This window comes from Rhineura floridana, chromosome 10 (genome assembly GCF_030035675.1).
Source record: "Rhineura floridana isolate rRhiFlo1 chromosome 10, rRhiFlo1.hap2, whole genome shotgun sequence".
NCBI classification, from domain to species: domain Eukaryota; kingdom Metazoa; phylum Chordata; class Lepidosauria; order Squamata; family Rhineuridae; genus Rhineura; species Rhineura floridana.
The window spans coordinates 36,579,031-36,596,678 of NC_084489.1; the positions used below are offsets into that span (position 1 = coordinate 36,579,031).

Genomic DNA, 17,648 nt, shown 5'->3' on the forward strand with positions numbered 1-17,648 from the left:
TTGCAAAGAGGAGATTTCAATTTTCAATTAGTTACAGTTTATCATTGGATCTGAACCCTAAACTGTGATTAATCTTAACTATAGTTTAGGGAAACAAGCCTACATAAAAAACCATGGTTTGAAGTTGGTTTGTTTCAAGAAACCATAGTTAAGATTAACCCACAGTTGTCCTGGTTCAGACATAATGATAAACTGTGGTTAGTTAAATAGGAAGTGAAAGGTTCCAGTCTCCTTTTGGCCACAGTGGAGGAGGAGATGCTCTCATGAGCCCAAGGCATGTTTACATTATACAAAAGGAAGACCTTTATACAAAAGGTTTAACAGACAGAGTGAAGAGCCACGAGTAAGGGAGAACTCCTGACAGGTTCCTTGTAAAACTATAAAGTTACCTAATATTATTTTTAACCTGAGCTACAGGATAAATACAAAGAACCTTAATGGTCTGGAAGAAGCTAGGTCTAAACTGCATGCCTTAGGCAAGCTTAAAGGAAAAGGTTCCTTCCAGGCAATCAAAAGTCTGCTCCATGTTTAATTGATGCTTGCCATAATTAATAATATCTAGAGTTCTCCAGACAGTGCCTGGGATGAAGCCATTTTGATCACATTTGACATATGTCATAGAAAACCAGTGTGGTGTAGTGGTTAGAATGTCAGACTGGGACCTGGGCAACCAGGGTTCAAATTCTGCTCAGCCATAAAGCTCACTGGGTGACCTTGGGTCAGTCACTGTCTCTCAGCCTAACCTACCTCACAGGGTGTTGTGAGGATAAAATTGGGAGGAGTGGAGGAAATTGAGATTGAGGTCCTTGGGAGAAAGGAGGGATACAAATGTAATAAATTAATAATATTGTTTCATCTATGAGCTAAGAGAAATGTGAAGATCTTAGCTTCATGAAGATTCAGATTTGACATGCCTCTAATGTACCATTCATTCAGTTAATCTCCACAATCACCATGGGCCAGATTCTTTGGTCCTATTTCTAGCCCAGACAAATATTTGTTCCATATCTCCTGTTAGAGAGAACTATGTTTAGTGCTATAATTTCAAACCAGGAGCATAAGTAACTCATGCTAATACACACTAAACCAGCAGTCACAAAACAGAACAAATAATTATCATTGTACAATGTGTTGAATCCATTCACTTGGAAGTAGATTTTCTTGCATCTTCCTGAGTATTTCATTCTTTTGTGAAAAACAAAAATATACAATAAAAGCTGTTGTTGAGTCTTTAACCTTGACAGCCTGATCCTTTGTCTATTGAAGGGCAAAATTCCATTAATTGATTAGCATCAGAGATCTAGTTTCACAAGACAAAACTGTTTTTATAGAACAATTAAACTAGTAACTAATCCAAAACATTAATAACATGATGGGTGTTTCATTTGTATCCTAATAATTAAAGGAGTGAAGATTTTGTTCAGGAATACAAATCAGTTAGTTTTGCTACATCCCTCTCACATACATCTATGATCCTTTCCCCTCTTCTGTAGGATCAGGGTCTCAAATGTAAACTTGTGTAAAATGGACTAATTTAATGTTCTGACTTTGGATTAAATTTGAAAATCAATGATTACATAGCATTTTAAAATGCTTTAGTTTGATTGCTTGATTGTGTAAGACCTGTTAGTGTCAGAAAACAAACTCAAAGTAAGTTTCAGCTCAATCTAATAAACGTTATGTAGACAAACTTTTTATTGCATAATTTTTTTAAAGAAATATGGATAGCAGATCTGGACTCACTTTTGCTAAACATATATACTAGACCTATTTCTTATTTTTATCTACAGTCAGGATCTGATTGAATATTTAGTTATTTCAAGATATGTGACCTTTGAACCCTTGCATCCCAAGGAGGAATAAAGTTGCAAGCAAATGCTTTTTGTTGTGCATTCCTTGACAGTAGCATATGCCCAACTTTCTGATGAACCTTTATGTCATTAACTCTTTCTCCCCATATGGATTCAGTTCTATAGCACTCTATTCTTAAGGTAATTCATAACAAGTGGCTAGAATGCCTTTTATTATGTCTATTTGTTGTTGTTATGTGCCTTCAAGTCGATTATGACTTATGGCGACCCTATGAATCAGTGACCTCCAAGAGCATCTGTTAGAAATCACCCTGTTCAGATCTTGTAAGTTCAGGTCTGTGGCTTCCTTTATGGAATCAATCCATCTCATTTGGCTTTCGTCTTTTTCTACTCCCTTCTGTTTTTCCCAGCATTATTGTCTTTTCTAGTGAATCATGTCTTCTCATGATATGTCCACAGTATGATAACCTCAGTTTCATCATTTTAGCTTCTAGTGACAGTTCTGGTTTAATTTGTTCTAACACCCAATTATTTGTCTTTTTTGCAGTCCATGGTATGCGCAAAGCTCTCCTCCTCACCATATTTCAAATGAGTTGATTTTTCTCTTGTCCGCTTTTTTCACTGTCCAACGTTCACATCCATACATAGAGATCGGGAATACCATGGTCTGAATGATCCTGATTTTAGTGTTCAGTGATACATCTTTGCATTTGAGGACCTTTTGTAGTTCTCTCATAGCTGCCCTCCCCAGTCCTAGCCTTCTTCTGATTTCTTGACAATTGTCTCCATTTTGGTTAATGACTGTGCCGAGGTATTGATAATCCTTGATAAGTTCAATGTCCTCATTGTCAGCTTTAAAGTTACATAAATCTTCTGTGGTCATTATGGTATTTTAATTGACTCCCTAATATAGTTTTAAAATGTATTTTTATCTCTGGTTTCATGCTTTATCTTCATGTAACAATTCACAGTCTTAATTTATTATATTTACACAAACATGTGCTTAGAATCATAGCCTGTCAAGATGAGTACCCTAGTCTGAAGCACTGTGTATAGACTATCCAGGCATGGAGTTTGTTTAAAACAGTTACAATCCTGCCAGTGAGGTATTCAACAGCAAATAAGGTAGAGAGGCTGAATCTAGCCCTTTCCACAAAGAGATGATTTGGAGAGTTTTTGAAAATGGCTCCATGGATGCAGCCCTGTTGTATTGGAGGGTGAACTACTTATGTGAAATCCATTTGTCCATGCACCTGGGAACAGATATGCAGACATCTTCTTCCATGTATATAGTGTGATCATAGCTGTATCAGGGCAAACACGTTTAATTTAACAGGGGTCGTGTGGTTCACTTCTGTTTAAGTTTTCAAATTTTAGCCTGAAACAATATAACATATTCTTAGGGCTTTAATCATAGCTGTTTAAACTGCTTGTGTTTTCTTTTTAAATTGCTATATTTGTGATTTTGTTATATTTGTGATTTTGTTGCTCTGTTTTATTAATTGTGAACTGCCTTGCATACAATCACTGTCAAAAGATGGCTTATAAATTATTGAAATATATAAATAAATAAAATATGTTAGTATAAGCTTGTGATATCAGACTGTTTTTGCATGATAAGTAGCAATTTGTTTCGCTAGAAAGCATCATTCATTTTTGTTGGTCATTTCACATTTTCAAAGTACTTCTTAAAACCTGTACTAGGATTTAAAAAAAAAAACAGTTTCCAAGTTATGCATTTAAAGTTTGGAAAAAAGAATCATATGATTTACCAGTTAAATTATAGCTCTTTTCAAACAGGAAGCAAGAGGGTATGTAGAACAGCTAGAGTGAGCAAATAAAAGGTTCTGGGCACACATCCAGTTTTAAATCAAAGACCAAACAAGGGGAATTTTGAAGAGGAAAGAAAGAATGTATAGGTCAACATGGAAAATATGCCCCAAGTCATGAGAAAATATTTTTCTGGCTAAAGTGAAACCATTTTTAATACAAAATTATGATTATGGGGAAATCTGCAAGCATTAAAGTATGCTTTAAACAAGAAAGAATAAAGAGCCCCTTTTCCTTTTGGAAAGGCATTGGCTTTTATGATGAATGGTCAAAAAAGATATTTGGGATATGTAAGATATCCCAGATCATAACATTTATTTCAAAATGTTTTATATAGTCCATGAAAATAAAAATCCACATTATGAGTTCAAAAAACACTGTAAATGAACAATATATATATATATATGTGCTAAATAATTAAAAAGAATTTTAATCTTTTCTTTTGCACCAGGAGGTGACAGGCTATTTTATTATACATATATATGACAATGCTCCAGCATGAATGACTCATTCAGTCATCACTTTTGTGCACCAGTTTAGTCTGCAGTAGCCGCCATCTGTCCCTCAAGGTAGGCTGTAGTTTCAACCCTCCCCCACCTTGAAATAGATCCTTGCTTCTCTTTAGTGAATTGCCCCTAGCAACTGCTAGAGATAGGCTTGTTTTTAGATAGTGGTAAAGACAACCTTAACTTCCTGGCAAGCAAGCCAAGGGGAGGCAGAACATGTGCCCCAACCTTATGAACAAAGTGTTGTTCTCCATCCGTTCCTGATAAATACTGAACAGGAGTTTGGATACTTTTAACTGTGATAGCTGGAGCATGTCTCAGTCTGGAACAAAGGCAGCTCTTCCCGCAAAAAAAGGCATCAGACGAGATGCCTGGAAGCCAAGTTTCTAATAATGAGTCACCTCCTCTGTGCAGCACACACACACCCATCTCAAACACTGTCTGAGGGTCAGGAGGAGGCTTCTTTCTAGATATAAACCTATACCATGGAAGTGTATACTAGTTGTAGATTCAGCTATTCACAACGTAAAGCTTTTCTCCAAGGGCCAGCTCACTCCAAGAATGCTTCCTTGACAAATCAACCCAACAAAAGAGATTAGACAATGTCATCACACCACCCTGGTAGAGGCTGGGGCTGCCGCAACTTCATGTACTTTGTAGTGGACATGGATGACTAACATGAGAACCACCTTCACAGGCAAAATTAAAAATTGGGCTAACAAATTTTTATCAGTTTTAGAGAGCCCTTGATGTTAAACTAAGAAAGAGCCACAGAGGAATCATGAATCAAAAGAGCTGGCTTAAAAACATAAGGATTGCTGTCCTGAGCCTAGTTCTAACCATGCTTGACTCAGAAATACATCCTATTGCTTTCTAGAAGACTTAACAGTGCAATCCTATACATGTCAGAAGTAAGACCCACTGAATTCAGTGGAACTAACTCCTAGGTAAATGTGTATAGGGTTGCAGCCTTACATGTCCATATACTTAGGGTTGCAATAATCATTGCTTTCAGTGAGGCTTAAGTTAGTGTTGTCAGGAACAGGAATGCAGCCTCTGTCTTTATGCTAGCAGGATCTAGTCGAATCATTGGATCATCTAGTCAGTCTTTCTGTCTGTCTTTCCTTGAATCCCTTTGCTTGTATCACAAAGTCAATGATTCTTAGCATAGTATAAAACCAATCAATATTACTTCTCTCAGAAAGACACACACACACACACACAGAGAACATACTGACAAAAGAAGTAAAGACATGAGTAAAAACCACAAGAGCTTTCAAAGAATAGATGTTCTTACCTTAAAATTGTGTGCTTTTTCATAGTTGAAATGGTTGTCATTTTGTGTTAGTGCTGCTCTTCTGACCAAAGAGGTGATCTGTGAATAGGCAAAGAGTTTCAGAGGTTGCCACAAGAGTGCCCCCTTGACTCCCATTTTAACCCCCAAAGCCACTGCCAGCAGCTCTTGGCGGTTTCTTCCTCGCTTAGATTTGTGAACTATGGCACATGCTTTCTCACTGTCAACCCACAGTTCCTCGGCAAACATAGTGCAGTTTGGATCCCAGATCTTTTTCCTGTCTTCTTCTTCAGAGCCTGGGAGGCTGACTGCTGTCAGATTTGTCCAACTGCTTCTAATGTTAGATAGCAGATTTGAAGCAGCTGCAGCAGCGCATTCTGCTGAGACCTCTGGCATGTGACTTGAATGGGCTGTCTTGTGTGATGGAAGGAGCTTCTGCATCTGAATAAGTAACAGTCTGCTTTGTGATACTTCTTTAAAGCAGACGTGTGTCTGAAACAATAGCCTGAATTCATGTAGTGAACACCTCCCCCTTCTCCACCCCCCCCCAGCAATGGTATTCCGCCAGACATGGAAGAAAGAAATACAGACAGTGGGACAGCTTTACAGCTTCACGCCACAACACATTTCAAAGGATAGATCACTTCTACTTGGGAGCATTTTTTCCCCTTTCATAAATGACTCTGATGCTGCGTCCAATTGCACTCAGAGCTGGAGACTTGTGAGCTGCTCCAATACAAACACCAACAGATTAAGCCTTTAAACCCCAGCGATTGTTTAATCTCCCAGGGCTAAAAAATCTCTTCTTTTTCATATCCTGTACAAGTGAAAATCAGGTGGAATTTGAAGGATTAGTCACAGTGCTTTTCAATGCATTAAATTAATAATGCTTTTAAGTGGGCTCTGCTTTTAAAATAAATGAAAAAATTAAATTATTTCAGTCTCCTTACAGATTACTTCAGTAGAAGATGTAAACTGCAGATCCATTTTATAATTTGGTTTACATAGAAAATACTGAGAACAACTGATTCACTGAAGCATAAGGACTCATCCAGCCCCTAACAAGTTATACTGTAGAATAGTGACTCTCCTGTGTTTCTCCTTTCTCCTCCTCTTCCAATATAGATTTAACAGAAGACATGTAGAGATCAATGAGAAATTGTTCTATACAAGAGGGACCTGCTTGCAACAAAATGTGTGGAGTGTTCCTGTTCAGGGTAACAGCCAGCCATACCCTTTCCCAGGATGCTCCATTCCATTCTGCCCCCTTCCAATAGGTTGGTCACCAAGCATGCATAGTCCTCACTGGGCTACTTTGGGGTGTTTTCCCTAATGTTTTAAATGAGTTTTCCCTTAGTTTCTTTGTACTTCCATAAAACTTTGTGCTTCCAAGCCTGTTGATACTTTCCTCTCACATGTGGATGATGCCATTTTGGCTACATAAGGATTGGCACATGAAAAATGCTCTTGTTGGCCTCATACTGGTGGTGGGCAGAGCCAGTTACCATGATGGGTAGAGCCAGAGACAAAAACATTCTATGTTAACTAATCTGAATCAGTTTTCTCCATGGTTACCTCAGATTATAGTTACCACCAGTCCTATGCAGGTCTACTCAGAAGTAAGCCCCACTGACATTAATGTGGTTACAAAACAGTATACTTGAGAGAGGTATAAGAGAACAAATAGCTACTCTTCTGGAAAGTGAGTGAAAGTAATTCCTTTCTGGCTTTAATGCTGAGATGGGGAACTGCCAGTCAAGACAAAATTAGGCCTACCAAGGATTCTAATTTGGCCTATGAGGCTGTTCCCCGCCCCCTGCCCCCGCCATGTCCTCCTATTGATATCATACAACTTCAAGAGTGTGAGACAGGTAAAGTCATAGCTTCAGAAGAACAACTGAGAGCTTAAGAGTACACTTCTCATTGTTCCAATGCAAGTGGGGCCTGCATCCGTCCCCTTTTTAAATTGACATCAAATGCAAGCCCTGCTGGGATCAGTTCCACTCAGGAGTTCCCAAGATTGCAGCTCCTGAGTACAACCAATCCCTCCTGAAAGTGGGCTTTCCAGTTGGCCTTGAATTTAAATTCAGTACCACCTGCAAGCCCTGCTTTTGGCAGGGATCACTGCAGCCCTGGCCTCTTCCTCCATGTCTAGGTAGATGCTGGGGGAGGGAAATATTGCTCTTTCCAAACATCTGATTTCTTTCAGAGGGCTTCACCCTTCCTTCTGTTGTTCTGTCCATTTTGGCTTGTTTTGTTTGTTTGTGTGGCTTTCCTCTCCCACCCACCTTCTTGCCCTCAGGGCTTTTTCTAACCACATGAAATTAGGTGAGATGGCTATGTTCTATCTCCACTGTTGGAAGCAATATGTTTCTGAATGCCAGTTGCTGGGAATCATAAGTGGAAAGAGTCCTCAGGTTCTTGTGGGCTTCCCCCAGGCATCTGGTTAGCCACTGTGAGAACAGGATGCTGGACTAGACTGGCCTTTTGGCTGATTCAGCAGACAATTATGAGGTGGGCCACAGGCCTTTCATCCCTACGATAAGCTGTAAAGGCCCCAAATACCTCAAGGAGCATCATCTCCCATATGATTTCCCCTAATGTTTTAAGAGCTGTCTGTAAGACCCTGCTCCAGATTCTACCCTCCTGCAAGATAAAACTATCATTCCTCAGGAACAGGTTCTTCTGTGTTGTGGCTACAGAGCTTTTGAATACTCTGTCTGAAGGAGCATGCTTCTCTTTTACCCTGGCTTTAAACAAAAATAGATCAAGGCATTTCACCAGGTACTTAGAAATGGCGATCATTGTACTATTAATTTTTAATGTTCATTCCAGCCTTTTAATTAGTGATAACTAATTTGGTGACATTAGTTTTAATCTTATTTTATTTATTTATATTATAAGATACATTTGACAATGTATGTTGAAAGGCAGTTTAATAAATGAATATTAAATATATAGAATATGATAGATATTAATGCATTTGACAGTGAAATTCTGTCCATGCCTACTCTGACTTACTCCCACGTAAGTGCGTATAAGACTAAAGCCTTAGAGTCATTTCCTTGAGACTCTGTCTGCTTACTCCTATTCCTCGAAATTCTTTGAGGAAAACCCTGATTTACCAGTATGAAAGCAAAGAACAAACACATTGCTTATATTGTCTGGGTGCAGATGAATGATTGCGACCTGATTTGAAAACCTGCAGAGAGAGATGGACAACCTCAATAAGATCAGGCTATGCAATTTCCTACAGTGTGTTATTATACAGCCATGAGAGTGGCTGTATACTATAGCCAAGGTGGTTCTTTCACATTCCGCAATGTTAAATTGAAAATGCCCCCCATGCCATTCTGATGCTTCCCATAAGCTCATTTCAATACAAAACCTATAGTTCTGAACTCAGAAATGCTTGCTTAACAGCCCTATGCATTTTCATAGTGATAAACAAAACAATCAGAAAGAATCGAGAGTTCAAAGTCAAAAGAGAGAGAGAGAAAACCCCAGAGCCCTTGTGGACTTTTTTCTCTGAGAATTCTCATAATCTGTTGAAATTCATTAAAAATCAGCCATGTTCACAGAGTACCTTTAATCCTAATACTGACCTTGCCCCATACTCTGACCTTCATCTTCTGCAGTTTAAAAGTTAAAAAAATTCCTGGCTGAGTTTTAATTAATTTAATATATTTTGGCTGGCAGCCTATGATAACGTGGGGCATGCTCAGTAAGAACCAACTGTGAGAATTCTAAATGCCAGACTCACAGCTGCTGGGCTTGGCTAATCAGGAGGCCACACCCACACCAGACTGATTTCACTTGAGACAGTCATAGCTTCCCTCAGAGAATCCTGGGAAGTATAGTTTGTGAAGGGTGCTGAGAGGAGACTCCTGTTCCACTGAGAGAGCTCCAGCAGCCAGACTGGTTTAACAGTCAGCCACTCTGATTGAAGGTCTGTGAGGGGACAGGGCGTCTCCTAGCAACTCTCAGCACCCTTCACTAACTACACTTCCCAGGATTCTTTGAGAGAAGCCATGACTGTCCAAAGTGAAATAAAGGCCTGGTGTGGATGTGGCCAGGGAAAGCTTTGGTTTAAATTTGGGTGGGAGGCTACATGTGCCTGCTGTAGAATAAAAAGGTGGGAGAAAGCCTGAAAAAGAATGATACTGTTCACAATGTTTTCCTTTTGGAAAGGAAAGGGGCTTCCCTTCTGCCCAGTGCTCACCCACCCAATGTCCTCCCTCTCCCTGCATCTTCCCTGGGTCAGTGTTGGACTATGACCTGGGAGACCAGGGTTCGAATCCCCACACAGCCATGAAGCTGACTGGGTGACCTTGGGCCAGTCACTGCCTCTCAGCCTCAGAGGAAGGCAATGGTGAAACCACCTCTGAATACCGTTTACCATGAAAACCCTATTCAAAGGGTTGACATAGGTGGAGATTGACTAGAAGGCAGTCCATTTCCATTTCCATATATGATTGCATAGAAATAAATCCCATTGAACTGAAAAAGTATGCAAATGACCAAACCCTCCCTCCCTTCTCCTCCCTCCTATCCCCTCCCTCTTGCCCCTTCCCTCCCCCTTCCTTTGCCCCTCCCTCCCCTCCCCCTCCCCTTCCAATCCCCTCCTTCCCCTTCCCCCTCCTCTTCCCCCTCCCCATAGTCAGTTTTACCTATCTTAAGCATGATTGCATGGAAGTAAATAGCATTGAACTCTATAAGCATGCAAATAATCAAACCTGCTCTCCCCTCCCCCTTCCTTTGCCCCCCTCCAATATGCTCCTTTCCCTTCCCACTCCCACTCCTTCTCTCCCATGGTCTATTTTTCCTATCCTAACCAAGGTTGCATAGGAGTAAATCCCATTGAACTCAATAAGCATGCAAATGATCAGACCTCCTTTCCCCCTCCTTCCCCTCTCCTCTCCCTTCCTCCTTCCTTCCCCTCTTCCTTTTTCCTCCTCCCCTGCCCACTCCAGCTCTCCCTCCCCCCCAGTCAGTTTTACCTATCCTAAGCATGATTGCACAGGAGTAAATCGCACTGAATTCAATAAACATGCAAATGATCAAACCTGTCCTCCACCCCTCCCCCTCCTGCCTGCTCCCTTCCCAGTCTTCCCCTCTGTGTTTCCTCCCCTCCCTCCTCCTCCTCCTCCCCTCCCCATCCTCTGTGGTCAGTTTCACCTATCCTAAGCATGTTTGCAGGGGAGTAAATCCCATTGAACTCAATAAGCATGCAAATGATCAATCCATTCTCAGTAAACTTGCACAGGATCCCATTTCTTACCTCCCGGATTAAAAAGCAAATTCTTCCAAGCTACACAGGAAGTGGATTGGACTGTGAAAGACCAACCCAAATGGTGTTTGCAGTTTGACCAATTTGTAGGGCAGTCCAATATCTCAGAGAGGAGTTCAGGTCTCCTGCTCCCCTGGTGCATTCACTATAGCTGCCCAATTTCCCTGCTTTTAAAAATTTGATAGAAATAGCTGTGGGCTATAGGTAAGTTCTTGAACTGTAAGGTTTTTTGCCAATTAGTGAATTTAGGTATAACATTTTGCAGGTTCAGTAACTAGCTTTTCAAACACACATGTATAGCTGAATTTATTTATTTATTTATTCCTCTAAGTAAATCACAGTGCCCTTTCCCAGCTCTCACTTTCTCTCCCCTTTAAATAATTTCTACAAGTTTCATTGCTGCAATATCCACTGAGCCCTGTTAAAAAATAAATCCTCTTCTCCAGCTGATAAGGCAGCTGACTGCTACTCTTAAGCAGGGAGTTTTAAATGTGGTACACAGATATGGATCTCCCCAGGGGCTGATGTTTGGCACTATCCTGTGAATCATCGGCATGCCATTAGTGTATCATCTTCTTTTGCAGCTTGGCAATCAGAACAGCAAGCCCCAAGCAATTTTCTCTTCATGTACTTATGGCTCAGCCTTTAATCAGACTGTAAATGTTTTAGAACAGGCTGTACTGTCTGACAGCTGAGCACCCAACCTCCCCAACTATCTTACAACATCATGCTAGCACTGAATAAGAGCTAGATACTTCTCTTGTTGATATCTTTGATGAAAACTAAATTATGTACATCTGTAAGCTATATATCTTAGAGGAGCTGAGTTAAATGGATGGCATTGAAGAAAAGGAAATTTTGTTTGAGTTACTATATTTAATAATCATAATACAAATTTTCTTGAAGTCAGATTGATCTGATGATAAATTATATTATAAACAATTTTAACATGCTGATAGTTTGCTACACATCTGTTTGCTTATGGATTCCTCGCATAGATACATTTTGCTATGCAACTGGTATTATATATTTAGTGGATGTCATCAGAAGTGAATCAAAGCCATGAGAGATCAATTTTATAGTAAAAACCTGGCAGTTATATTAACATCACATGAAAGTTAAAAATCCTAGTACATAAGGCACATCTTTATGCAACATAGCAGATATGATGTTCAGAACTACAGGATGATACACCATGCATATTTTCAGAATACTTATTAACAGTGTTATCTTAAGGACAAATATCTAGAAATGAGCTAAAATTGCAACCTCTTTTTGACATTGTTAAACATGTGCCTTGAAGAAGAAAAGGAAGAATTCAGCTTCATAAATAGAGGACAGGCTGGTATTTGTTACACACATTATACCTTAAATTCCATCCATTCAGCTAGGTTCCTTTCTCTATCAATTGTGTTATTGTCAGGACTTTCTTTTATAAAGGTTTCTAAAAAGAAAGACTAGTGTATAGACAGGTGTACAATAAATACATTCCTTCAATGCTATTGCATGGAAGAACAGTGGAATTTTTGCCACATATGTGTTGTAGATTCATATATCACAGTAACCTAGGAAAACCAGGCTGCATAAATAAAAACTTAAGGGTTATTAACTTGTTTTTTATCATTTAAAAAGTACTATAACTCTCAACACAGTTTCAATCTGAATTTTCCATAATCCAGGTAAGAGTAAATTACTGGCACCACAATGCTGTACATATTGGCCTGGATACAACTTTAAATTTTCTATAACAATTACTGTTCCCATATGAGAATGTGTATCCACAGCCACATCAAAAGAAGTATCCAGGCCAGTTCAGCAAGGTGCAGATCAACATTCTAATACAGATATGCTTCCAGATGTACATTTACATCCACACTGGCTGTGTGAATGGAAGTTTATTTCTGCACAGGAATCTGCCTTGCTCAGTTGGACCGATTAACTTTAGATGCATCTCCATGGATTTCAGTGGAACTTATTTTGAAGACAGCATGCTTAGAATTCCAGCTTAAATCCAAGTGCCTCAGTTCAGATGGGTTGAGGATCCAGTCGTAGGCCTGCTAATGCAAAGTATATTCCCTGCTAAGTTTAACATGCCTCTTCTTACAGTTTAGAACTCATAGCAGCTGAGATCAGTTTTGGGTTTGTAACAAATGTCCAAACAGTTTTTTAAACTTGATGCCAAAGATAGAATGCATCTGTATTGAGAGTATATCTACAACATCCATCAACCAAAGTTCCATCTGAACCTCGAAAAATTACTGTTAAAGAGAAATCTAAATAAAATGCAGGATATACTTGTCCTTGCCTCTCCCTTCTCCTGCCTCTTGACATTGAAGGGGACTTGTCTTTTAAACTGTGGCTTAACAAAAAGAAAAAAAGCTTGTTTCATAATAAGCCCACCAGTTCTTAAAGGACAAGACCACACTGTAGCTCTTACCCATGTGAGCATCACCATGCACATGCATTCCGTACAGCTCCTTCTCATTTTGGCTTTGACTGAAAAGCAAGAGCAGTGGGCAGTATTGCCTGGAAAGCTTTCCTGTTTCTCCAGCCTATCAGCAAGGCTATAATGTTAACATACAAGGGGATGTTTGTCAACAGGGAGCATGAGAATAAAGCTCCGTTAAGACTGGAAGGAATAAGGAATAAAGGGGTATGACCAACTGCAAAGAAGAAGTGACATGGAGCAATCTGGAAGTCTTTTGTATTAAATCTCGATTAAGTGTTAGTATACCAGAGTTTCTTGCTCAAGATTCTACAACAAAGGCTCTTACCATATATGGAGCGAGAAATGCCAGATGTCCAAGCTAGATTTAGAAAGGGAAGAGGTACCAGAGATCATGTCGCAAACATACATACATTGGATAATGGAACGGAGCAAGGAATTTCAGAAGAAAATCCTTTGACTGGGTAGATCATGAAAAACTATGGAATGCTTTAAAAGAAATGGGGGTGCCACAGCATCTGATTGTCCTGATGTGCAACCTAGACTCTGGACAAGAGGCTACTGTAAGGACAGAATATGGAGAAACCAATTGGTTCCCAATTGGAAAGAGTGTGAAACAGGGTGCCTTTTATCACCCTATTTGTTTAATCCATATGCAGAACATATCATATGGAAAGGAGGATTGGACCAAGATGAAGGAGGTGTGAAAATTGGAGGGAGAAATATCAATAAATGAAAATGTGCAGATGACACCATACTGCAAGCAGAAACCAGTAATGATTTGAATCGAATGCTGATGAAAGTTCAAGAGGAAAGCTCAAAAGCAGAACTACAGCTGAACGTCAAGAAGACTAAAGTAATGGCAACAGAAGATTTATGTAACTTTACCGTTGACAATGAGAACATTGAACTTGTCAAGGATTATCAATAGCTTGGCAAAGTCATTAACCAAACTGGAGACAATAGTCAAGACATCAGAAGAAGTCTAGGACTGGGGAGGGCTGCTATGAGAGAACTAGAAAAGGTCCTCAAACGCAAAGATGTATCACTGAACACTAAAGTCAGGATCATTCAGACCATGGTATTTCCAATCTCTATGTATGGATGTGAAAGTTGGACAGTGAAAAAAGCAGATAAGAGAAAAACAAACTCATTTGAAATGTGGTGTTGGAGGAGAGCTTTGTGCATACCATGTGAAAAATACACTGTGAAAAAGACAAATAATTGGGTGTTAGAACAAATTAAACCAGAACTACCACTAGAAGCTAAAATGATGAAACTGAGGTTATCATACTTTGGACACATAATGAGAAGACATGATTCACTAGAAAAGACAATAATGCTGGGAAAAACAGAAGGGAGTAGAAAAAAAGGAAGGGCAAACAAGAGATGGATTGATTCAATAAAGGAAGCCACAGACCTGAACTTACAAGATCTGAACAGGGTGGTTTGTAACAGATGCTATTGGAGGTCACTGATTCATAGGGTCGCCATAAGTCATAATTGACTTGAAGGCATATAACAACAGTACAAGAGTTTCTAGCATTACTCCATTACACAAGGGACAACACAGGGAATGTGTGTATTTGTTCTGTTGAAGGGGAATTGCTCTCCATGGATGTGGTAGCGAAGTAGTGTGTATGTCTGTGGGAGTCTTCAGTAATCTAAAGCACAGTTGGGCCCCTTTTTCAGCCCAAGGGCCACAGTCCATTCCAAATAAACTTCCTAGAGCCATATGTCCATATTGGGTGGAGCCAGAGACAAAAGTAGGCAGAGCAATGAATATACACTTTGCCTTTGTACACACACCACTCTTATGCTCTATTCTGGCAAGCAAGAGGCATTATCAGCATTCAAGGATACGTGCCAGCCAGGGAAAAACACTTGAGGAGAGTGTAAAGCAGGCCTGGTGAGGGGTGCATCCTGGGGTCCAAACAGAAAGGCCTGGAGGGCCACATTCAGCCGCTGGTTCCCCGGCCCTGATCTAAAGTAAAGCACAAATGGGAGGGGACCTTTCATGGAAAATGAAACAGGAAATATTGTGTGTGTATGTTCAATTCTTATTCTTAATTTTTGTGTTGCCCTTCCTCCCAAAAGGGGCCCAGAGAGGGGAGAATGGTATCGGGGGGGGGGGGAGATAGTATATCCAAGCTTCAGTGGAATTGCAGAGGCAACTGCACTTAATCCTTTTCATTTAGGGAGGTAATGATGCTCTGATGTACAAAGTGAGGTTGCTTAGTGACAAGGGACAGCTGCTGTGCAAATGCACCTTTCTTCACAGGCCTCATAGCTGCTGTTGAAAACAGATCCTGGAGGTGGCCCAGTTCAGCAAATGTCTTGATCCCAACCTTATTCTGGCAAATATATACTGCAGTATATTTGGAAATCCTATGCATTATTTTCTATGCATGCAGGCCAGAACACAAAAACCCTGTTACAGTACTACACACAATACTCTGAGAACAGGATTGTTCAAGTCGACATTTCCAAAAAGACAACCCTGCATCCTTTTTTTAATGTATGTACCTTATAGAAAAATAGCAAAGAGATGTAAAGGAAAATATATTGATGAGCATGGAGAGAAATTTGTCTTGGGTTAGGGTCAAAGCAACACACCTTTCCCCCTCCCCTTTACAGTTTCTTTTTTGCATGTTTGGTGAGCATTCTGAGTTGTTTTAATATTGTGGTAAGAAAGTAAACTGCAAAGTTCATCATCATGACTATCAAAAGACGATGGTACTGTTTGGAACATATAAGCACATGTGGAGCTGTCTTTTTTATATCTGCATCAGTAATGAATTTGGACATGCCACCAATTTTGGTGAAGTTTAGGAGAACATCTGGTGATGTGCGGGAAGGGGAAGGCACCATTTGAGTTTTCTGCCTCAGAGGCTAAAACATTTTGAGTTTACCTTTGAAAACCCACATAATTGTCCTCAAACAAAAACTTGTGTTATTAAAATAATATACTCCTCAATGTGAGATCACATAATGTTGAAATTGCTGCCATATTGCTGGGTGTGCATTTGAAAGGTGCTCATTTGATTTAATTACTTAAAGCAGTTTCCCACAGCTGAAATTAGTCAAGAACCATTTTTGTCCTATGTATGCCTTGTAAACATTAATCAAGGTAGCAGCTTGGTGTGCCCTTTCTCCAATGTGAGATGTCGCATTGTGTGTGCCCTTTCTCCAATGTGAGATGTCAGAGTGGGGGTGAACTGAACCCACTGCATCTACCCTTCCCACAAAAGGGTATGGTCTTGGACACATTTTAGTCAAGACTGGCAGAATAATCCAAAACCTCTTTGCTTGGGGGGGGTAGGTTAGGATTATAGTATTAGGCAGCAAACCTAACTTTGTCTAGTCAAAAGTAAATTCTATTGAATTCAACGGCACTAACTCCCAGGTAAATGGATTAGGACTGCAGCCTTAGACACATAGATTTCAATAGGATTAAAGCATGACCCAGATCCAACCCAGATATATATGAATACCATTGGTGTTTTCAAATAGTGATGCTATTCCACTGGTGTTAGAACTTTCATTCTAGTGAAGTCTCAAGTTTAATTTGTTTTAGAGCATGGTACCAGTGTTTTAAGGAACAAATTCTAGGAATCTTATTCTTGTAAGTAATTTTGAATCACAGAGTAGTGGCTTTCAAACCAGATTTCCATATGAGTAAGACTGCTAATTCTCTGAGCAGCTGCCAAAATATTTTGGTCTAAACAGTGGGTAACAGACACTCTGGAGGAGTAATCCTGTTTTTGTCATACTGTCTTACCATAATACTAATTGACTGCCTTTCTCCCCACTTTAGTTTCCCTTTGTTCCAGTGTATGAATCTTATTGCTGTGTTATTCCACTGAATATCCGAATTTCTGAAAATGATGTGTGCATGTAAAAGCTGCAGCTACGGATGAATGTTTGTTAACTTTCAAACTGGACAATAATCTACAGTGCAATCTCATTTATGAGTGGCCAGCAAATAGCCAAATAGATTATCAGAATATTAGAGAAATGGAAGTGCTATTTTAATATGTCTATGTTTACTTGAAAGTACATGATGCGGACTTACAATAAATCTGATTGACCATACATTCTAGATAACTGATTAAAGGACCATTAAAACATATTTGTAATTTATATTTTAGAATTATCATTCTTGTCATAGAAGTCCAAGAAGGTAAAGACATAACTACAGCTATGTGAAAAACGGTTCCATAGCTCTGTTTGTTATACAGATTCTACATCTTATTTTAAACTGAAAGCTAACAAAAAGAATCCTTAACTGTTTTCTCTTTATATAATGTGTGTATATATGTAAAGTGTGTGTGTCTACACAGCAGTCTTTGCCAACCTAATGTGCTCCAGATGGCTGGCCTGGAGAGCACCTGGTTGACGAAGATTGATGTACAGAAAGTGAGAGCCAATAAACAGTGAGAAACTGAAAAACAATTAAACCTCACAAGGT

At 39.6% G+C, this 17,648-nt stretch overlaps 1 protein-coding gene across 2 annotated transcripts in view; it reads right to left on the minus strand.

The window, feature by feature from the left end:
• Positions 1-17,648, minus strand: part of CHN2 (chimerin 2) — a 222,132-nt gene that overhangs the window by 31,476 nt on the left and 173,008 nt on the right. For both annotated transcript variants that reach the window (XM_061585590.1, XM_061585589.1), the window contains one exon: positions 5,445-5,522. In XM_061585590.1, the coding sequence (XP_061441574.1) occupies positions 5,445-5,522 (78 nt within the window). The remainder of the gene's footprint in view (positions 1-5,444; positions 5,523-17,648) is intronic.